This window comes from Saccostrea echinata, unplaced genomic scaffold (assembly GCF_033153115.1).
Source record: "Saccostrea echinata isolate AGI-Se365-2 ecotype Australia unplaced genomic scaffold, CSIRO_AGI_Sech_v1 ptg000030l, whole genome shotgun sequence".
Classification (NCBI taxonomy): domain Eukaryota; kingdom Metazoa; phylum Mollusca; class Bivalvia; order Ostreida; family Ostreidae; genus Saccostrea; species Saccostrea echinata.
Window position 1 is genome coordinate 18,189,468 of NW_026889779.1, and position 16,573 is coordinate 18,206,040.

The 16,573-nt window shown below is 34.1% G+C and overlaps 2 protein-coding genes across 2 annotated transcripts; one reads left to right on the forward strand and one right to left on the reverse strand.

The window, feature by feature from the left end:
* Positions 1–761: 761 nt before the first annotated feature.
* Positions 762–7,090, reverse strand: LOC133196887 (E3 ubiquitin-protein ligase TRIM71-like). The gene is made up of 7 exons (XM_061332735.1): positions 7,085–7,090; positions 5,447–5,539; positions 3,755–4,150; positions 2,080–3,514; positions 1,875–1,907; positions 1,628–1,756; positions 762–1,528 (listed from the first exon to the last, which is right to left on the reverse strand). Exons 1-7 carry the CDS (start codon positions 7,088–7,090, stop codon positions 873–875), a joined length of 2,748 nt encoding a protein of 915 aa, XP_061188719.1. The 3' UTR covers positions 762–872.
* Positions 7,091–8,659: 1,569 nt separating this feature from the next.
* Positions 8,660–15,433, forward strand: LOC133197460 (growth hormone-regulated TBC protein 1-A-like). The gene is made up of 10 exons (XM_061333514.1): positions 8,660–8,789; positions 9,100–9,254; positions 11,181–11,227; positions 11,454–11,565; positions 12,075–12,193; positions 12,616–12,712; positions 12,968–13,031; positions 13,348–13,456; positions 13,811–13,996; positions 14,615–15,433. The coding sequence occupies exons 1-10, from the start codon at positions 8,752–8,754 to the stop codon at positions 14,696–14,698; spliced, it is 1,011 nt and encodes a 336-aa protein (XP_061189498.1). The 5' UTR covers positions 8,660–8,751; the 3' UTR covers positions 14,699–15,433.
* The last annotated feature ends 1,140 nt before the right edge of the window (positions 15,434–16,573 follow it).

Here is a 16,573-nt window from a genome sequence, read left to right on the forward strand (position 1 = left end):
CAAGATTTGTCGTTCGAATATACAAGTATTGCAGTCTCAAATTTGTTCAAATCATGGTTCCTAAAAGGAGGATGGGGCCACAATAGGAGATACAAAGTTTAACATCAGAACATAAAGGGAAAACTTTTTAAAAATCTCAAGAACAGCAGGTTATTATTTGTCAAGATATATTATAATGCATTTGAAGTTTAACTGCCCCTTGTCGGATCCCTTCTTCAAAGAGCAATATTGGGTATTATAAAAACATTTAGTTATAATAGGGCAATCTTTAAACAAAAATAGTTCATAAGTATTTTTTTCAACATTTTATTAAGAGCATGCACCTTCACCACTTCACTCCACGTGTCATTTAGAAATTATTTCCACAAAGATTGTCAAAATCAATATACTTCCAAAGGTCTTTGGTAAGATGCAAATGGTGACTTCACTGGAAGACCATTATACCATTTTTACAAATACTAGTGACAAATGGTGACATATACCAACTATAGTTTTTCAGTATGATAATATTAATTTATGATAATATAGGCATATGAAATCGTCATAAAGGTCTAAATTAAAAACACACATTTTTGAAGTTCTTATTATGAAACTACATGTATTGAGGAGAGCTTTATGTTCCAAACACAATACTTTTTTGTCTACCTGGCTACACAATAAAGGGAAAATATATGCGGATTAAGTATTAAACAATCGATCCAAGCAAAATGCGTGTAAATGATTAGGACTTCATCATGTTTTTACAATACAAATTACCATCATCTGTTGTTTTTTTTTTAGCATTTGGTTACAGATTGTGACTTGACAGGGAGACCGCTTAGTATGAAATTTTCATGTTCAAAATCATTAATGTTATCCATCAAGAGCATCCATTACACTAGAGTTGCAATAGCAGGGACTTTTGCGATTGAACTTCCGGATTTCAGATGCATTTCCACGTGCGCAGAGTATGGATTGTATGTTCCGAACACTGGCCAGAGAGGTTCCGTAAAGTCCAAGTTCCGGAACGTATAGAGGACTTTTTGACTAGAGCAATCAATAACCGTCCACTGGCGATTGTCTGTATCTAGCAGAAACCCGTAAGACATCGACATGTTAGTTCCAGCAATATCGGCAGAAATCGGACTGTGCAACAAGAGCGTCCTCTTGTGGCGAAACTTGTGACAAAGTTGCTTGTGTTCATTACACCTTTCAGCAGAAAAAGACCAAGCGTACATTTGCGCACCTACATAGAAACTGTTATGTATGCTTTCCCATCGCCCTATCCCAATCTCAAATATCAGGGCGTTACGAACGAGATTTACGTGGATTCGATAGGAGACATTAACCTCATAATAATAACGTCCCGGAGTTCGGAATGGTTTGGTGCCCACCACGCCACAGTATTTCTTCAGTCTCTTCCCTTCAAATGTCTTGTCGTTAGTAACGATGTCTAAATGGGCGTCTAGTGACAGAGCTTCCGGTCTACCTTGTGCTTTTGCTGTGTCCTGTTTGATGTGTCCGTTTTCATCCCAAGGGAAAGATCGAACTAAAAATAAAATTGGATTTCGTCGATAATCTTTCCAAAATTGCTTGCAAAAATTCTTAATTGAGATAAATTATTTGAAAGAAATTTCTTCTTATATACCTCTGGGCTTCTTTAGCCCGCGTATTGTTTTCCGTTTAAGTGTCGTCACGTCTGAGCGAAGAATTCTTCCATCAGGTGCTACTTCACGTTCTGCATGAGCAGTCTCAATGTCAAAGGTAAAGCCGGGACCTATCAAATAAAAAAAAAATCATTTTTTTGTCCACAGGTTCCGGATAAAACATTTATCATATATTAATTGAATGTCAAAAAATGATGAGTTCTGTTCTGATAAGAGTTTAATACTTACAAGTTATGTCCCCATATCTTTTGTCAATTTCACCTAAAATGAAGACAGAGATATTTTTGAAAACATCTTTGTTTCAGAATCGTTAAAATTCAGAAAACAATTGAAGCATCAACTAGTTACAAATTCAGATTGATTTACTACGAAAGTGTTTTGTAAGCGACATTCAACACTGCAATCTGTAGAGGGATTGGCCTTTTGATTGTACCTGGAGATCTAGCAGTGAACAGATATCCATCCTCCTTGACCAAGCGATCTAGCACTCTGACTAAAGCCCGATGTTGTCCCAGCTGATTAGCTGTGTAGTAAACCCTATAGCATCCATCCACTGTCCTGGCGTCTTCAACTGAAGCTGAGTTCATCCGGCCCTTTGGATCTCTGATTTCAACTTGGACACAGTCAAAGGAGTCCTTCTGGGGGATACCCTTACTGTCATACAAGAAGAGCTTCATAACCTCTGCCTCGTTGTCGACAGGAACATCGAATGCCTCCGCCATCGTTTTGGGAGGATAAATGGCGGTGGATCTGATTTTCCCCATTCCTACTGCAAAAACTTTGAATTCAGATCCCATATGATTCTTATCAAAAGCTAAGAATGAGTTTTCTAAAGGACAGGATTCAATTTGCTTATCTTTTAACATGGAAAGTCTTGCTGAAATTGTATCCGTTAAGATGACGAATTCAGCAGGCATCGCATGAGCCATAATATGGGAGGAAAATTCTTTCCCAGCATTCATCAACACTAAGGTGTACTTCAACCCCTCTCGTTGTTTCTGTAATATCGCACGTTTATCTTTGCATTTTCCTTTCAAAGTGTCTTTGAGTTCTCGTCGTCTGACTTCCAGCATCTGTATACTCTCGTCAATTTCTTTGTCGATGTCTTTCGTTATATCCAGGTACTTCTTGTCTAGATTCTTCATTTCCTCCTCTGTGTCAAACATCACGTTCTTCGTGAAGGTGATTCGATCTTCCATATCTTTCGTCAGATTGCTAATGATTGCCTTGTGGTCTTCATAAACATCAGCTAGACGTCGAGTGTTATGACCACTTGTTTCATCGTGGTCTAGGACGGTGCACATCTTGCAGACAGGCTTGTCGCATTCCTTTCTTGTGCAATAATACACAAGCTGCTGTCCCTCGTGTCCAGGCATATCGCACGTCTGTTGTCGAAGGAAAGGTTCGATGCCTGAATTGGTCAATTGATCGACTGAAGTAATGGTATGGCCGCGGGACATAAAATTCCTTAAGTGAGCTTTTCGACATTCAAAACACATAAATGAATAACAATCTTTGCAAAAGAATCCAGCAATTCCGCCATCGGGACAATCTCTACAAGGAATTTTTGTTTTCTTCTTCAGTTGAACAAAGTCTCGTAGTGTTCGGCGTGTATTTTCTTTAGGGAAGTTTTTAACGCTGTCATTTGGTAAGGTGTGTTGTGATTTGCAGCTTGGACAATAAATAAACCAGTCCCTGACGTGCTTTTCGAGACAACGGTTACAGAACGTGTGTAGACATGGTAACACTCGTGGTGTGTGTTCCTTTTCGTCGTACTCGGACTTGCACACTTCACAAGTTAAGAAATCATCTTTAAGGTCGTCAATCCGAAGAGAAGCTCTGGGAAGAATTGGCATATCCTGAATGTCCTATAATGTAACAAGACGGGGTTTTTTTTCACCATAAGCGTTTACCTTTGACTGCTACTTTTCCCTAACACTTTAAACAATGAAAACGTTTTAATTCTGTTGTCTTCAATTTATCGTCACCGTGTTGGAATTATTTTATATAAAAAAATCTTGTGGAAAGGATTGAAATTTTCGGTGATCAAAAACGTCTTTATAATAAACAATCTACATTTGTTATGTTACTTATGTACATGTACTTGCCTTTACTACTTCTGCTGCTGGAGGTGCGTCACGTGGTGTTTTTCCTTCCATTTGATTGGGCTTCTCTGCTGCCTTCTTTTTGATTGGTTCCCTGAAACTGATTGGTTCTCTTTCTTTCTTTTCCTTGGGTTCCTTTGCTCTGAAATCTACTTTTTCGACATCTGTGGGTCCCTCAACTGATCGATCTGTTTCCGGTAGCGGAATCAGACCGTTTGTAAGTGCTTTCCGCCCTTTGTTTGTCATTATAACTCGGGATCTTGGTTCCGGAATTCTGTAACTGATTGGTTCTCGGAATGTCCTTGGTTCTCTCTCCTTGGTGTACGTTTTGGGTCGTTCGCTGCTGTGATAGCCTTCGTCTCGGGATTCACGTGATTTTCTTGTGTGAATAATTTGGGTCTTTATTTAAAAAAAAAAATAGAATAAACGTCATTAATATGTTGAAATCCGTTTAAAAAAAAATTCTAGTAACAAAACGGTGTATAATATATTTTTAAGTGTGTTTGCTCTGCTCCTGATTTGTATTGTTTGAATGGACTTTTGAGCTTGAATACTGCTCGATATCTCCATTTTCCATTAATATTTTAATGCTTGTAATATTTTTTTTATATAGAATTTTCCTTTAGCATTTTTCGGGTTTCTATATGTTGATATTTCTTGAAATTAAAGATTCTATTTCTGCTTTCTGGTTCTGTTTGAGATTTAAAGTCTTTATTTTTAGAAATTGAAAACCTGTCACTGTAGCCTAGTGGTAGGGCGTTCGCTTCGTGATCGTGAGGCCCGGTTTCGATCGTTTCTCGTTCGCAAGCCGCGTCAAAGTGAAATCTAAGACGTAACCATAGGTAGTAGCCGTTCCTTCGCCAAGCGCCCGGCATTAGAAGTGAAAGTCACGGGTCTTTTGGATGAGACCTTAAAAACCGAGGCCATATGTCACGGTAGGCGTTGGCACGATAAGGAACCCCCACTGCTCAAATGACCTTGAGTGCCGAGTAAAGGTCTAGATTTGAAGCCCCTCACCGGTATATGGGGAAGTCTCTATATGAGTGAAATATTCTCGAATGGGACGTAAAACAACATACAATAAATCAATCAATCAGAAATTGACTAGAGATTTAGGGGTACTTTAAGTGTTTCTAATCCGACGTAAATTTCCCACGGTAACTGATTTTTTTTCCCTAAGGCCAATGCTTAGGAGAGCTATGGACATCTTTTAGAGTGTGTCTAATTATTTTGCCTTACAATCTGAAGTTTTGCAGAAAGGATGCGCCGAGTAGTATTAAATTTTTATCTTACTTTTTACTCTTTTTCAAAACTAGTCATGAAAGGCTATTTTCAAAGTATAATAAGCAAATAACTTTATTATTCTACATTGTTTAGATTTAAAATTCTCAATTCAGACCATGACATTTGGTGCTGGGAGATTTCTTTCTTTAAAGGAAAGCTAATTATGCAATCTTTATAAAAATATACTAGTAAATAAATTATATGTTGTCTTATTCTTTGTTAAATTTTCACAAATCTTTTAATAAATAGCTTGTTTTCAACAAATGTTGTATTTTTATTGCTATATTTTGTCTTTCTAAATAAATTATTTTCTCGTTTCTGCTGGGTGTATATTCTGCTTTTCGTGTTGAACGGTTCACATTTTCCAGCCAGAAAACCTTTTCTGTGATACACACTTTGAACTGATCTTACCTTCTCTAGTCCAGTAGCCTGCATAACCCTGGCATACCCCGGAAGTCCGGTTAAATCCCGGGTGTCCGTCCTCTGCTGGACCAAGTATCCAGCCTAAAAATAATAACTTATTGAACAGCAACTGTATATTTACACTAAAATATAGATATATATAGTTACAGAAATAACTCAGAAATACGCCTAAAAATTGAAGGATTTACACACCATTATCAATATTCTTTCCTATTGGACCAAATAAATACCGTGACTGAAAGCAATATATTTAATGTATTGAAATAGCTAAGCTTGCTTGCTAATGGGAATTAAATATTGAAAATGCTCCTGTTTTTATATTATCAAAGAGAGTAAAAGTTTAACGATATTAGTAGCTGACCTACATTGCTGTACATAAAAAAGTGTTGGGAGTTTAAGTGATGTGGCATTACAACTACACTATGTATTCACTATGTATGGAGATGTCGTAAGAAATTGTGTTGCAAATAGTGAGATAAAAAGAGAAGACATCAGGACACGACTGAGCAAGCAATGGAAGTTTATGCAGGACTCATCAATCGATTGTTGTAGAGATTAGAAACGGATCCAGGTTATCTTTTACTCACACCCTAGGGCATACTAGTGAACAATCAACCCGGAAAGAAGGGGGTTACAATTGTAAAAGAACCCATTGCTCGGTTCATTGTTTGAGAGGTCAATAAGCTAAATATGCATACAGGTTAATTGTTTCTGAATATAATCTTGACCACTGATTTATGGCCACTCGTGAAATAAAATAAGAATGCTCATGTCGTCATAAAACTCCCGGGCTATCTCGAAATGTTCAGTGCAATGTATACATGAATAGTCATTACAAGTGTGTACATTTATATTGGGCCATTCCAAGTTTTTTCTCTGTTTAGCGTCCACCCGTCTTTCAAAAACCTACCTACCTATTCGCAAAAAACACACAAGCCAAAAAATAAAAAACAGACTTTATAGTCATAAAAATGACGACATTCAAAGGATTTTATTTCATCGATCCGTTTTTCTTGTAGAACGATCTATTCCCTAGTAAAACCAAAGTATTAAATGCTAAAAATATATCAAATATGACATATTGAAGACAGATATTTAGAGAAATTGACAGAATTAAAAGATTTTGACCAGAATATTCAATTTTAGGACTCGAGATTTTGTTTGTTTTTTCTGGTATTGGGTGTCAAAAACCAAGGCGCACGCGGACGCTAAACAGAGAAATAACTTGGAATGGCCTTGTACTATTTAATCCAACAAAAAGCAGGGTGTACATATATGTTGTACTATTTAATCCAACAAAAAGCAGAGAGTACGTATTTATTGTACTGTTTAATCCAACAAAAGACAGAGTGTATAAATATATACTGTACTATTTAATCCAACAAAATTGTTTATATATACATGTACTCTACATGTTAGCAGAGAGCACATTGTGCATCTTATTTACATACATCAAAAAAAAACTTTTGTACATTTGTATGATTTGAATTGCAACTTATGACATACCTCGATCAGTAAGTAAAAAAAATCATTTATACAGAGAGTACTTCGAGGTTTTCATATGACAGAATGATGATGAAATATCTTTGAGATATACGTAAGTACCTGGTACATTTAACAACGTACCTGCATTTTAAAAATATTCTCTCCTGTCCCAAAATTTTGGCCGACAATTTGAAGAGATCGGAATGGCGTCCACTCTGTGCCTCTTTGTTTGTTGATAGATACGAGAGCTCAGAAACAATCGCCCAATAATCAGTAATGAACATTCTAACGGAAAGTGTTTATTGGAAAAATTAAAAGCGCGCACCTGCCTGATCATCCGAACCAATGCCTTTATTGTAAAGATAATGCTTGTTGTTTCTAAGGCATTAAATTCCTTTTCGTCCGTTTATACCGTGTGTACTCAAGAGAAAAGATAAGATTCTAGCGATTCTAGTGTACAATGGATCAGAGTTACAGTCTCTATATTGTATTAGTATTTCTACTGCATACAGTTGAAATGGAGAAATTAATTGTGGTCGAAGCGCTACACTTTTAACAACTTAAAATTGGATCAAATAAGTTTTAAAAAATTATTTCTGATGATCACGTCTATATCACCATGGCCGTAGGAACCGGGCTGGGGGATGGGGTGGGGGCGTGTCCTCTCCAATAAATAATTTTGTCGATAAAAAGAATACTATAGAAAACATACATGTAGCTGTGGCCCCTCAATAATCTTTGTTTTTCATTTCATTTTTTTTAAATTAATTAATTAATTAATTTATTTATTTATTTTTGCTCATCAAGGAATTTTTGGTAGTTGGTAACTAGTGCCCACTCAACTGAAAACTAAAAATGTATGGTGTGTGTGCGCCCCGCCAACCCACCTCCACCCCCCAAACTTAGAAATTGAACGTAGAAACGTAGAAATTGCTTCCTACTGGTCTGATCAAGAGAGAATGAGAAAGAGAGAGAGAGAGAATGAGAGAGTGCAAACCTTGTTGTTTAAATTACTTCAGTTCAAAATCATGCCCGAACTTTACAAAAAATAAACTTTTCTTTGTTTGTGATATGGAGTGAATGAAAAGAAATAAAAACAAATTAACGAGTAAGCCAGCACTTTTCTTTTATGTTATATGATTTTGAAATCAAATCTGTAAAATACAGAGCCCTTTAAGATGCTTTTTCATTGTATATATATATATATATATATATATATATATATATATATATATATATATATATATATATATATATATATATATATATATATATATATATATATATATATAGATGTCCTGAAAAAGGAACTATTAATTGATCTTAATTGTTTCAGGTCGATCGAAAACGCGTACCTGAAGATATTTTTGACCTCGGAAGCAAATTAAAATCGAACGAAAATATTCTTTCGTCCTTTATTTATTTATTTATTTATTTATTTATTTATTTATTTATTTATTTATTTATTTATTTATTTATTTATTTATCTATTTATTCATTATTTATCTATTTATTTATTTCTATTCGTTTATTTTCATTTTTGTTCCTTTTATATGTTTGAATTGTTTGTCATTTTAGCCTTTGGTTTTCGCTAAATTAAATGATAATTAATCTTAATCATTAATTAATCAGATATCGTCGTTGATCCGCTGAAAAGATATACAACACTCGGAGTTCTCGTCCTTGGTAGATGTCGTCAGCTTATTTCCTGTTCACTTTCTAGCAGATGATGGTTCGAAGATCGTTGATAGAGTAGGTAAAGAAGATGATAAAATCGATAGGAGACTTAACATCAGGTCTGAGATGACATGGGGGAGAGAAAAGACGCTGACAATACCCTCAGAAGGTTCGTGCTCTAGCGACGTTTTACTTTTTGATGTCTGTAGTTTAGAAAATGCAGGGACATGTTTTTGATAAGGGGGTGGAAGGTTTTAATAATTTATTACTAGATCTATAACATCGCAAGTTAACAACAGATAAAATTTTCAGAGCAGTTCTAAAACCAGAGTATTTAATCTTGTAACTTTATAACTATATGTTACCGCTGTATTTGAACTTGATGCAAGTTTACGTATTACACAGGCCTATGCTATTACAGTAATAATCTGGAAGTTTGGATAAGACCTTAATTCTCCCCTTATCATTTCGTTTAACAGCCAGGTGGACGGGTATGGTTTTGACAGGAGCCAGGACCCAAACTCAGACGCTTACGATGAATTCATGGCTGGTTACCTCCCTGTCTTGGCTCGAAGAGAATCTCGCTGGAAGTCATTAGTGTCCAAGGGAGAGGATATTGCTAAAAATAGGAAGGGTGAGCTTATGAAATGGTTTCTAAAAGCTGTTATACAGTAAATGAAAGTTGTCAGTCAGCTTCCTTTGCCATATGGCTCATAACTCAGAATCAGTAGGGAACCTAGATTGCATTTTGTCCCTTCTTTTAGCATGTTTAGATGTATTTAGACGTACCACAGTGAAAGTACTCGAAGTACCATGGAATATGATGAAAATGTAAACTTTTTATAATTTATACAAACCCCAAGTTAGGCCAGAGATGGACAGAGATCTAGAGATATTTCAAAACTCTTTTCTGGAAGTAGACTCCAAACTCCAAAGCCAGTGGAAACATAATAAATATACCATTGCAAAAGTCAAAAACAAAGCTTTTGTGTTAAATTAGTTTGCATGAACATAATGATTCTAATTTCTTATTACATGGTCCAGATTGAGATAGACATTAATTAACATTTTCTGCAAGTAGACTCCAAACCCAGTGAAACACATGGGAAAAAATCAATTAAAAGTTAATGTGAAATACTAAAGTAGATAAAGTGATGATTGTAAGGTTGTCATGTTGATTAATCAAAAAATAATGAATTGCTTTTCTTTTGATCTTGTGCACATGTACAATTTTGATTTGGTTTTCGGTGTCATTTTTCAGTTTCCAAGTGAAACAACATTGGTCAAGACCAATTTCTAATAATCATGTTAATGTAAATGTATGACATTATATAACATGTATGATTATTTGTTAAAATATGCTTGCATATTTTAAAAATGCCATACATGTAATAAGGTCATATCTTGGTCTTGCATTAACTCACCTCTCCAATAGGTAACCCCCCAGGCTAGATAGAATGTTCTATCATTATGAAATGATAATATATCCTACAGAGCCGTTTTGTGGGGGCCTGTCCCAAGACACAGATTATTCTAACTACCCAAAGTCAAGAGCAATTTGAAGGCAACTTTTATTAGATTTGTTAATTCTAATATTAAATGTACCATTGTATGGAAGCTATTAGAAATGTTATTAAAAGGTATACTGCTTCCTTATGTTTTCATTAGAACTAGGAAGTATATAGGATTTGACATATGTGTGAAATGGAGAGGAAATCTGTGTTATAAGCCATATTTTAAAATTACTTCCTTTTATGGAACTGTTTAGAATTGAAAACAAATTTTAGGGCTTAAAATCTTGACATAGTGTCATATAAATGCTAAAATCTCATCATATAAAATTAATGTATATATTTTGTATCCGCTATAAATTTATCATTTCTATTGAGACAACAGCTTGAAAACAGACTTTTCAGAATTGATCAAAATAAATAGATCAGTATCCCCATATTGTTAAGCATCTATGTGATCCACATGTAACAATACAGCATGATAATTCAGTTAACCTGAAGCAGAATAAAGCTAGGTTTAACTATATACAGCAGTAGTAGCATGTGGGAGTTTTATTGATAGATTTTTCCATTTGAAAAAAAGATCTGGTAATTTTGCAATCTCAACATTTTATAATATTTTCAGGTTATTCTCTGTCAATATAAGAGTAAATCATTAAAAATCTTTCTGTATTTGCATGGGTGCTATTCTTTTTATCATATATTACATATATGTAATTTCGTTTAGTTATTCGTAAACCTGATGAAAGAATTGAACAAAAATTAAAGGTTTTCCCTATTTTCCCTATATATGCATATGTATGCATATATGTACTACATGCAACATGTATATATGCAGGTGTACATGTTGCAGCTTCATGTATATGGCATAAATTTGTACTTTGTTTCTTTTTTAAGGGGGGGGGGGGGGGGGATGGGGTGTCACAGAATGAAAATATTTGAAAGGCAAATTAAAGCCTTGATTTTATGTTCTTAAAATTAGCAAAAACATTACAAATCAAATTTTTAAAAAAATAATGTAGATTAATTGATGTACTTTTTCATTTCAGTTAAAAGATTTTGTAGAAAGGGAATTCCAAATGAACATAGAAAATATGTAAGTCATTTATCTTTGTGAATCATTTTCAAAGTATGATAATTATTATTAAAAAATGTAATCTTTCTTCCAAAGATTTAAATTCATAGATCACTGTAGTATTAGATAGTTTTATTGAATTGGGTAGAAATCCATTACTTTGTCATGTTTGTTCAATATTTGGACAATGTCATATTATACTGTTCTGCCAAAATTGTTCTGAATTTGCATTTAAATTTTATTAAAGGTTTGGATGTTGCTGAGTGGAGCAGAAGAAAAAAAGAAAATGAACCCCAAAACATATAAATTACTCCTTCTGGGTGAAAAGGACACAACTGTTGTAGAAACTATAGCTCTAGGTTTGTCTTTTTACCCATGTTATCTTAATTACCTGGGTTTTTTACTCGTTACTTTTATTAAACATGTTAAATCACAATAACAGAAGAAGTGATGATTGAAACAGAGTTCTTGATTTGGATATATAAGGAAGATGAAATTCATTCATTTGCAAAAGTTGTCAAAAATGAGAGTGAAAATATCAAGCAAATAGAAACTTCGATCCAAATATTCAAAACAAAAAAATTTTAAATTTACTCTCTAAAGTTATGTCCAACAAGTGTATACACTTTATTTACTATGTATGCCTTTCAATCATAAAAATGAACTGTAGAACATAAAGCAATCCATAATATTAAGTTAAAGTTTATTGGCATCTGCAATTCTTGTTTATTGTATGTAGTAATCTAAGGGTGTCTTACAAACTATACAAACATGCTAGATTTATTGAAGGAAATGTTTTCTAGCTAAGTTTATAGTCCTTTCTGTTTATCTTCAATACAATGGATGAAGTACTGTCTATGTTGTTTAGATTTACACAGGACATTTCCTGAGAATATATACTTCTCTACCAAGGACGGTCTACGTAGCTCCCTCAGTAACGTCCTGATAGCCATCTCACATCATAACCCAGACAAAGGTTATTGTCAGGTGAGTCACTGTCTGGTTCAAACTTAACAATGGAGTCACTGTCTGATTTAAACTGACCAATCAAGTCTCTGTCTGATTTAAACTGACCAATCAAGTCACTATCTGGTTCAAACTGACCAATCAAGTCATTGTCTGATTCAAACTGACCAATCAAGTCTCTGTCTGATTTATACTGACCAATCAAGTCACTGTCAGGTTCACACTGACCATTCAAGTCACTGTCTGATTCAGACTGACCAATTAAGTCACTGTCTGGCTCAAACTGACCAATTAAGTCATTGTCTAATTCAAACTGACCAATCAAGTCACTGTCTGGTTCAAACTAACCAATGACTGAGTCATTGTCTGGGACTGAATTTTATAACCAAATTGCTGTTTTTTACAGGGACTGAATAATATAGCTGGATTGTTGTTTTTTACAGGGACTAAATTTTATAGCTGGATTGTTGCTCCTAATTGTTAAGGATGAAGAGAGTGTGTTCTGGCTTATGGACTGTCTGATGAATGAAATATTACCAGGTCAGTATAATATACAGGTCAAAGGTTCATGCAGTTTTTCCTCTTGTCATATACATTGACACAATATTAACGGGATAACTTTTAAGATCATATTGGTTAACCTATCCCCTGGATATATGAACAAACCCTTCTACTAGCCAGTAGATGTCAGATTTCCAGTTAGCCATTGTATCTCAATTTGAGATTTACATGTATCTGTTTGAAGTATATATCTGTTTTAGAAAACTGTTTTTACATATTTATGATGTTTTACAGATTTTTATTCCCCTGGTATGGAAGCCGTCAAGGCAGAACAAGAGCTGTTAGGAGAAATCATTAAGTAAGTCTGTACTATATGATTTAAAAAGTTTGTAGTGAGTTATGTGCTCCAAACATTGAAAATCATTTGAAAGTATGTTGATGTGTAGTTTGATTTTAAAACAGTTTATAGTGATGCATATGCTTCATGAATGCATATAGGAGAAATCATAATGTAGTCTGTGCTTTGAATATAAACATGTATATACATGTATGTGGTAAACCTCTGTTCATGTAAGTCTGTGCTCCATATATAGAAGAAATAGAGAAGAGGGTACTCAGAAAATGAAGAGAAAATTGTTAGTTATATGTAAGTGTAGTTTGTATTTTTTTTTAAGATGGAAGGACCCAGTCCTGTATGAACACATGGATACAGTGGGGGTCCAGTGGTGCCTTGTAGGAACAAAGTGGTTCATGTGTCTATTTGCTGATGTACTGCCAACAGAGGTAGTTATTGTAGCTTCTGTAACAATTTTATAATTTTGATTTACCAAACAAAAGTATGTAGAAAGCTGGCCCTCTATATTTGCAAAAGGTGTTCTGGGACAGTTGAGATTTAGTTGTTATAAATTTCAGTATTTATGAAAATTGTTCCATTTTATGTTTATCATTATAAATAAAGGGTGACCAGAAATCATATAATGAGACTAGAAAATGAAGAAGCCAATTATTTTATTTGGCCAACATAAAATAATTAAATTGTTTTTCATCTCCCCCTTCACCAGCTGTATCTGTGAGTAATTCTCAAACTTCATTTATAATCTCCCCATCACCACTGTATCTGAATAATTCTCTTTGTAGACTGTTTTACGTATTTGGGACTGCATGTTTTATGAGGGCAGTAAAGTTCTACTTCGAGTATCAGCAATGTTAATCCTTCAGAACAGAGACCATCTAATGGCCTGCAGTAATTTCACATCAATGGTGAATGAGCTTCAGTCCATCATCAAAAACCCACAGAGTCTGAACTGTCACAAGTTGATGAAGGTAAGAGAGGGTATGGAAAAGTATAGGTTCTTATGGCTGCTTCTACAACAAGTGAAGATAACAAACAGTGATCAGTTTCATAAATCCAGTTAAGAACTTGGAAATAAAAAATCATGAACAGCACAGAAACACAAACTCTCGAAACACCAAGGGTGGGATCAGGTGCCTAGGAGGAGTAAGCATCCCCTGTTGAGTGGTCACAACCACCATGAGCCCTCTGTTTTGCTCAGGTAAATGGAGTAATTAGTAGTCCAGTTGATGGGATAGAAATGGTCATGGATGATTCATATACATCAGTTCATTTCATTTCACTGATGTTTCATTTAATTGGTACTTTACATGTATATTGTTTGAATGAAGATCATAATTTTATACAGTCAAACCTTGTTACATGTATCTTAAACTCAATGGGATAAAAAAATTGAAATATCCAAAGATTTGTGATACTTACAGAATTAAAAAGTGGTTTGGATATGGAAGTTTGAGATACTGAAGTTCAGCTGCATAGATACATGTATGCAGTAGAAATTATTACTGTAATTGCATTGCATTTCATTTTCCCAATCCGAAATGGAATTCACAGATTCTTTTTCATTTACTGAATAACTTCTTTTGCAGCACTGTTTTAAGAGACTGGGTTCATTCCCCCATTCTCGGATTGAGAAAATGAGGCGTGAGTGTCTGGCTAGAGTGGGGGACTGACATCTACAAAAGTAAAGAGACTTCAAACATGCCTCAAGCTTGGATGTCATCTGGAATAATCTAAAAAGGCAGTGAAATTATTTTGAAGATTACTGAGTAGTTATGATGTCATCTTGAAATTTTTAAATGGCCTTGTTGTAAACTGAAGAGCTGCAGAACCTATGATATCATCTTGAAGATTTCAAAAAGGTTATGATTTTAAGCTCTTGTTGTACCTATTACTCAGTGGATTTTAGTGAGGACCTGATTTCAGTGTATGAAACTCCTGTTAGCTTACACTCTCTATACTAGCTACTCTTCATCAGGGATGATAATTTTTTTATTCAGTACTTTTATGTCACCAGAGTCACCAGATTTTTTTTTTCAAAGCCTGAGAAACTCATGAAAGTTGCTCAATACTCAGGTGACTGTCATAGCCCATGGGCCTTTCGTTATGGGCCTTTCGTTAGTTAATTTGGAAAATTTTGCCTAACAAGTAGATTTTTCAGGAGTTTCATACACTGCTTGTTGTTAATGGAAGATTTCTGAAAGGTCTTGGTGTCATTGGGGTATCATTTCTATTGGAACTAAATATCATAAAAATCAATGTATGATTTTCCTGCCATTTTAGCATTACGTTCATATAGATTTTGTTGAAATGTTGGTATATATTTACAATTTTAAGGTTTTTTTCTGATCTCATTATTTATTATCAGTAGATGAACATGTTTTCTTTGTTTTCAGTTCAGTTGAATTAAGGGCCATGTATTTGTTCTTTTTGTGTAATTTAAGAAATATTTACATATCTTTTTTAAGTCCAGCAAAACATGTTGATTAGTGTATCTTCTAATGCAAATTCCAGTCCATAAATGGCCATATCTTAAATATACACAACTTATCTACCTGGAAATTTTGTGTGCATTTAGCTAACATACAGGGGAAGCAGGGATATCTTTATAGCACAGTATAGCATAGCAAGTACAACCAGAGCAAAGTAATACCCTTAGATGTTTCTTTTCAAAATGGCTTTGACACAGCACTCTGGATTGATATAAAGAATTTATTCATAGGTTGCAGTAAATCACACAAATTTTGAACACAAATTTTAGCTCATATTTTCCAGCTGGGAGTAAATAGTTTATAATTGATCCATTTTGCTGTATATTCATATAGATTACTAATACAGTTGTTCTATAAAGCTAAAGAACTATCTCTTCTATTGTGAAATCGGTATTTTATCAACTGTAAAAATTTTGTAAATGCTGTCCTATAAAATTTTTTTTATAGAATTTTAACAAAACACAAAGCTAAAAATATCTTCTAAAGAATGGATAAAATCCAGGATGTGTTAATTGGTACTTATTGAACTTAGCAATTTAGTTGGGATTTTTTTTTTTTTTTTTTTTTGTACATCTTTGAGTACGAATGTACATTTTGTGGTTACACGTTTTAGAAGACTGTACTCCCAGACAATAAATAGACACACAACATACACTTTTTTTTCTGGAAAATAAATTATCATCTTATTGTCTGAAATCATACAATTTATTTTATACAGCAAACATTTTTTTGCAAAATGTTGGAAATTTTTTTTAGTGAATTTGGTTTTTATTCCAATTATTAATCAGTTAACTATATCAGTAGCAAATCTTTTTTGCAAATTTTTCAATTTTGAAATCCATCTACTGTGTGTTTTTGTATAGAATTAGTTTCTATTTATTATCATGCTAGATTAATTAAGACATGTTTTTGATTTTTGATGATATTAATACTCCTGTTTTGTCCAATCCGATGCATTCCGTTATTTATTGTTAATCATTTCATTTTGATTTACTATTTTTTAGGTTATCTGAATTTACTAATGGAAGGAAGGGAGAGGAGGTACATTTTAGCCTC

What these genes read in the sequence shown, in the direction of transcription:
- LOC133196887 (XM_061332735.1), bottom strand. An exon ending in AAGATATGGGGACATAACTT is followed by an intron (nt 1,757 to 1,874) that starts GTAAGTATTAAA and finishes TTTATTTGATAG; the next exon opens with GTCCCGGCTTTACCTTTGAC. An exon ending in CGGGCTAAAGAAGCCCAGAG is followed by an intron (nt 1,529 to 1,627) that starts GTATATAAGAAG and finishes TTTTATTTTTAG; the next exon opens with TTCGATCTTTCCCTTGGGAT.
- LOC133197460 (XM_061333514.1), top strand. Translation starts at nt 8,752, where the DNA reads ATGGGGGAGAGAAAAGACGCTGACAATACCCTCAGAAG. An exon ending in CAGACAAAGGTTATTGTCAG is followed by an intron (nt 12,194 to 12,615) that starts GTGAGTCACTGT and finishes TGTTTTTTACAG; the next exon opens with GGACTAAATTTTATAGCTGG. An exon ending in CTGATGTACTGCCAACAGAG is followed by an intron (nt 13,457 to 13,810) that starts GTAGTTATTGTA and finishes TTCTCTTTGTAG; the next exon opens with ACTGTTTTACGTATTTGGGA.